The sequence below is a fragment of the Hirundo rustica genome, chromosome 14 (genome assembly GCF_015227805.2).
Source record: "Hirundo rustica isolate bHirRus1 chromosome 14, bHirRus1.pri.v3, whole genome shotgun sequence".
NCBI classification, from domain to species: Eukaryota; Metazoa; Chordata; class Aves; order Passeriformes; family Hirundinidae; genus Hirundo; species Hirundo rustica.
Genome location: NC_053463.1, coordinates 2366010 through 2371027, shown reverse-complemented (window position 1 = coordinate 2371027; position 5018 = coordinate 2366010). Strand labels below are relative to the sequence as shown.

The window sequence follows — 5018 nt, the reverse complement described above, 5'->3', positions numbered from 1 at the left end:
CTGTATAAACCCTGAGCGCGGATTTCCCCTTGAGCGCGCTTCACACAGCAGTGAACTCCCGTTTTTTTAGTTCCTGCCATCGGATATTGCAGAACACTAAAAACGAAACCTCCGTTCTCTCGCTTAAAAAAAAAAAAAAAAAAAAAAAAATTAAATCAGCACATATTTGGTTGATGGTTTCCTCCCGGCCTGTTTATTTAATCTGACCGTATGATAGATAGCGGCAGACAGTGACTTTGTAAGCATTAGGCCATTCTTTTTTGATTTTATTTTATTTTTGTTGTTTGTTTCAAACGGATGGGCAAACCCGCCGCTGCAGAGCTGGATAAATGCAGTGCCGCCCCTTTAAAAGAGCGGAGCTGTTTTTGAGATGTATTACTATATTAGGTGACATGGAACTTTGCATCCCTCATACCATCACCGCAATGTTGGCCAATAGAAAGCTAAAGTCACCCAAAAACTGCCTAGTCCCTCCTTCCCTCGCCTTATGGTCCGCTCCTACCTGCCCGCCGTGCACAAGTCAGGGCTACTCTCGGGAATGCTATGTGCCCCCTCCGGGAGCCCACGCTCCACCACCGCGCCACCTCGCCTGCTCCCCACCTCCTTTTCCATGACCCTGGGCTGCGGCCGCTGCCCCGCTGCCCTCCGCAATGTTTCCTAGCCCTGTGACAACGACGCCCTTCTCGGTGAAGGATATTCTGAACCTGGAGCAGCAGCAGCAGCAGCAGCAGCAGCAGCAGGGCGGCCTGGGCTCCATGGAGCTGGCCTCGCTGGCCTCCCCGTCCTGCATGCTGGCCACCTTCAAGCAGGAGGCGTTCAGCGCCGAGCCCCCGGCCCTGCCCGACCTGCGGGAGGAGCTGCCCGAGCCTCCCCCCGGGAAAACCACGGCCGCTTTCCCCGGCTCCTACTACGTGAAAAGCTACGTGGAGATGGACTCGGCCAAGGAGGCCAAGGCGGACAAGAAAGGTAAAGCCAAGCGGGGCTCGGGGAGAAAGCGAGTGCACGGCCATGGTGATGCCCTGGCGGGGTTGGGGGCTCGGCCGGGGGTCCCCGGGGCTGCGGGGAGCAGGGGACAGCGCGGGGCTCTGCTCGGGCTCGGGGGTCGCCGAGCGGCAGCATCTTCATCCCCTCCCGGGCCCTGCGCGGCAGGAGCGGGGCTGAGCCCACCGCGGGCAGGGTCCCGCTGCCCCCGGCACCGAGACCCCCGGGCGGGGCCGGAGCCGTGCCCCTGCCCCACGGGACGGGCAGGGCTGCAGGGTGAGTTTGGACAGAAACAAGGCGAAAAATCCGATTGCTGACTCGCTCCGGGGTCGGGGTGGGTTTCGGCACAAAGCTGGGCGGAGACCGACATCAGCGCGAGGGGCACGGTTGTTTTCAAACAAAAAAGACGGAAAATTTGCTGAAAAGGTACCAAAAGAGCGGGGCAGGGCCGGTCCCGTGCCTGCAGGAGCCAGAGCGGCCTGCGAGGCCGAGGAAGAGCCAGGGCTCGCTCACGTTGTACCCTCTTTATTAAACACCAATTTATAATATTTTTGCACCTTTTTTTCCACCTCCCCCCCCTCCTTTTTTTTTTCCCTTCCCCCGTTTATTTTGCTGCAGAGCTGTGTTCCCTACACAAGAGCCTGGAGCAGGAGAAAAGGGACCTGGAAGATCCCGAGCGCCCCAGACAGAGGAAAAGGAGGAAACCTCGCGTCCTCTTTTCTCAAGCCCAAGTGTACGAACTGGAGAGAAGGTTCAAGCAGCAGAAATACCTCTCTGCCCCCGAGAGGGACCACCTAGCCAACGTCCTAAAGCTCACCTCCACCCAGGTGAAAATCTGGTTCCAGAACCGAAGGTACAAATGCAAAAGGCAGAGACAGGACCAGACGCTGGAGATGGTGGGGATCCCTCCCCCGCGGCGGATCGCCGTGCCGGTGCTGGTGCGCGACGGGAAGCCCTGCCTGGGGGAATCTTCCCCCTACAGCTCGCCCTACAATGTCAGCATTAACCCCTACAGCTACAACGCCTACCCCGCGTACACCAACTACAACAGCCCCGCCTGCAACGCCAACTACAGCTGCAGCTACCCCTCCGTGCAGCCCATGCAGCCCTCGGCGCCCGCCAACAACTTCATGAACTTCGGCGTGGGGGACTTGAATTCGGTGCAAACGCCCATCCCGCAGGGCAACGCGGGCATCTCCACCTTGCACGGGATCCGAGCCTGGTAGAGCCGCCCCGAGGCAGCCGCTGCCCCCGCGGGGATGGACGGGCTGCGCCTCGGCGCGTTTTCCAGGCTGCGGGGGTTCAGGACGGTTCAGCGGAGCATCCCGGAGGATCTCACGGGTGTGGTGGCCGCGGACCGGGCGGGTTTTCGGGTGTTTCGTGCTGGGCCAGGCGGGCACAGGGGATGGCCGAATTTCCCGGCCCATCTCGCTCCCTATCAGGGTCTTCACCCTGATAATTCCCCTCCTTCCTTCCTACAAACCAGCCGGTAATTCGGCGTGACTCGTTCCCGACAACACCCAGCCAAGTCCTGCAACTCTCTATTTTTTTTTTTTTTTTAACTTTTACTCTATACTAATTATTATTGACGTCCACATTTAATTTTTGCACTTCCCGTACGGTCCCCGCTGCTCGGTCAGTTCAGCATCTCGTCACCCTCAGGCTTCTCTTGCGAGGCTGCCACTGCCGGCCCGGGCAGGGATGAGGACAGACAGACTGCCACCCTGGCCCGGGCAGGGATGAGGACAGACAGACTGCCACTGCCGGCCCGGGCAGGGATGAGGACAGACAGACTGCCACCCTGGCCCGGGCAGGGATGAGGACAGACAGACTGCCACTGCCGGCCCGGGCAGGGATGAGGACAGACAGACAGCCACTGCCGGCCCGGGCAGGGATGAGGACAGACAGACTGCCAGCCCGGCCCGGGCAGGGATGAGGACAGACAGACTGCCACTGCCGGCCCGGGCAGGGATGAGGACAGACAGACTGCCACCCCAGCCCGGCCCGGGCAGGGATGAGGACAGACAGACTGCCACCCTGGCCCGGGCAGGGATGAGGACAGACAAACTGCCACCCTGGCCCGGGCAGGGATGAGGACAGACAGACTGCCACCCTGGCCCGGGCAGGGATGAGGACAGACAGACTGCCAGCCCGGCCCGGGCAGGGATGAGGACAGACAGACTGCCAGCCCGGCCCGGGCAGGGATGAGGACAGACAGACTGCCACCCCAGCCCGGCCCGGGCAGGGATAAGGACAGACAGACTGCCAGCCCGGCCCGGCCGAGGGACACAGACACTCCGGCCCGCCAGGTCCCGTAGGGTTCTGCACTAAAACGTGAGTTAGTATGGAAATGCACTGCCCGCCCCCTCGTACGAGTCGCCCTTTGCTGTACAAGCTGACGGAGATCAGCGAGTTGTCATTAAAGAGAGTGGCTGAACCTCGGCGTCCCTGGCGTTCTTGCACATCCCGGGATGGGGCGGTGGGTGCGGACCCGCCCGTGCCGGGGCTCTCCCGGAGCTTTTCCCTGCCCGTCCCCCCAGCGTTTGTATGGCCCTCCCTTACAGCATTCCTGGGGGGTTTTTTTGGCCGCCTGCAAACGGTGTTCGTGTTTTAAGGAGTTTTTAACAATAATTTTAAAGCCTCTTTTCGAGCTCCCAGCCTGGCAGAACCGTGTCCCCGGGCTGGGATCGGGATCGGGACCGACCCCGTCATTCCCAGTCTCCGGGAGTGTGGGGCTGATTTATTCCCTGCACAGAAATGACTGCGAGGTGCGGGACCGACACCCCAAGTCATAACCCAAAGCCCCCGAAGTGCCCCCAGCCCCTCCACATGCGTGTCCCCGAAGTGCCCAGGGACAGCGAGCGGGGCTCCCCAGCGCCCGGCTCCTGCCTCTCCTCCGCCTCGGCCCCAGCCCCTCGGCCGCTTTTACGGTAGTCGCTATCAAATGTCAATTATTGGGAGTGAGAAACAACAAACATTGTAATTCAGCGCAGTCACAACATCCTCTGGGAGTGTCTGAGGCTGTCCTGCCGGTGACAGGGCGATTAAGGGGACCTGCAACCCCTCCTGCCTCGGCCCTATCGGCCCCATCAGTAAACAGGGATGGAGACAGGGTGGCTGTGGCGCTGGGACCGGGGATGAAAGGCTGCCGGGGAATGGAAGGTGCCTGCAGCCTCTCCGCCTCCCTCCCAAGCCCGCACACCGCCCGGGGAAGGATGGCACAGATAAGGAGCTCCCACCTCCTCCCAATCGCTGCGAACGCGAGAGGAGCGCTGGGCGCTGCTCACAGAGCCCCTGCAGGAGCGCGGACCCCGGGCTGGGGCTCAGGGCTGGGCAAAGAGGGACCCTCGGCCTCATCCCAAGGGGAGTCTGCCTCGGGGAAGCCACCCCGGGGAGCCCCGGGACACGGGCTCGGTGACAAAGGGGGACAGGGCACCTGGGCAGGACAGAGAGCGGCCAGGGCCACTTCCCCTCATGTGAAACCATCCCCAAGGCTCCATGAGGACACAGGATCCAGCGGAGAGAAGCAGCAGAAGAACCAGAAAATTCCCTGCCCGAAGAGAGCCAAGGGCGTCCCAAGAACTCCAGGAAAGGAGAATGGAGTGGGGCAGGAGAAAAGCTGGGTTTAAACTGCCGGGTGGTGAGGGGCAGTCACGGCTTGGGGCCAGAGCTGGCTGAGCCCGCAGCTGGTGGCAGCGGTGGCGTGCCGCCCCTGCTGTCACCGCTGCAGAGGGTCACAGCGCACAGGGAGCCCTCGGGAGGACAAGCCCTGAGTTAACACCAGGCATTAAGATCGAGCTAAAACTTGAACTTTGAGAAACTGGCCCTGAGCTGGGCCCTTCATTCAGGGGGCAAACAAGGTAGACAGCAGGGAAACTTCAGGAGAAGCCACAGGAAAACTCCCCACATCAACACAGAACCCTTCTCACATACTCCCAACATCCTTCCCTTTCCTCAGACCCCGTTATATTCTTCAAACGCGTTTATTTTCCTCCCACAACGGCTCAGAGCCGCAGCTATCAAGGAATCTGACAGTC

At 60.9% G+C, this 5018-nt stretch overlaps 1 protein-coding gene across 1 annotated transcript; it reads left to right on the top strand.

Annotated features, from left to right (window-relative positions):
• Window positions 1–483: 483 nt before the first annotated feature.
• Window positions 484–2264, top strand: NKX2-5 (NK2 homeobox 5). The gene is made up of 2 exons (XM_040078330.2): window positions 484–966; window positions 1600–2264. Exons 1-2 carry the CDS (start codon window positions 651–653, stop codon window positions 2205–2207), a joined length of 924 nt encoding a protein of 307 aa, XP_039934264.1. The 5' UTR covers window positions 484–650; the 3' UTR covers window positions 2208–2264.
• Window positions 2265–5018: the final 2754 nt, after the last annotated feature.

Coding starts and splice junctions, on each gene's coding strand:
- NKX2-5 (XM_040078330.2), top strand. CDS start 651: ATGTTTCCTAGCCCTGTGACAACGACGCCCTTCTCGGTGAAGGATATT. Junction 967..1,599: donor GGCCAAGGCGGACAAGAAAG/GTAAAGCCAAGC, acceptor ATTTTGCTGCAG/AGCTGTGTTCCCTACACAAG.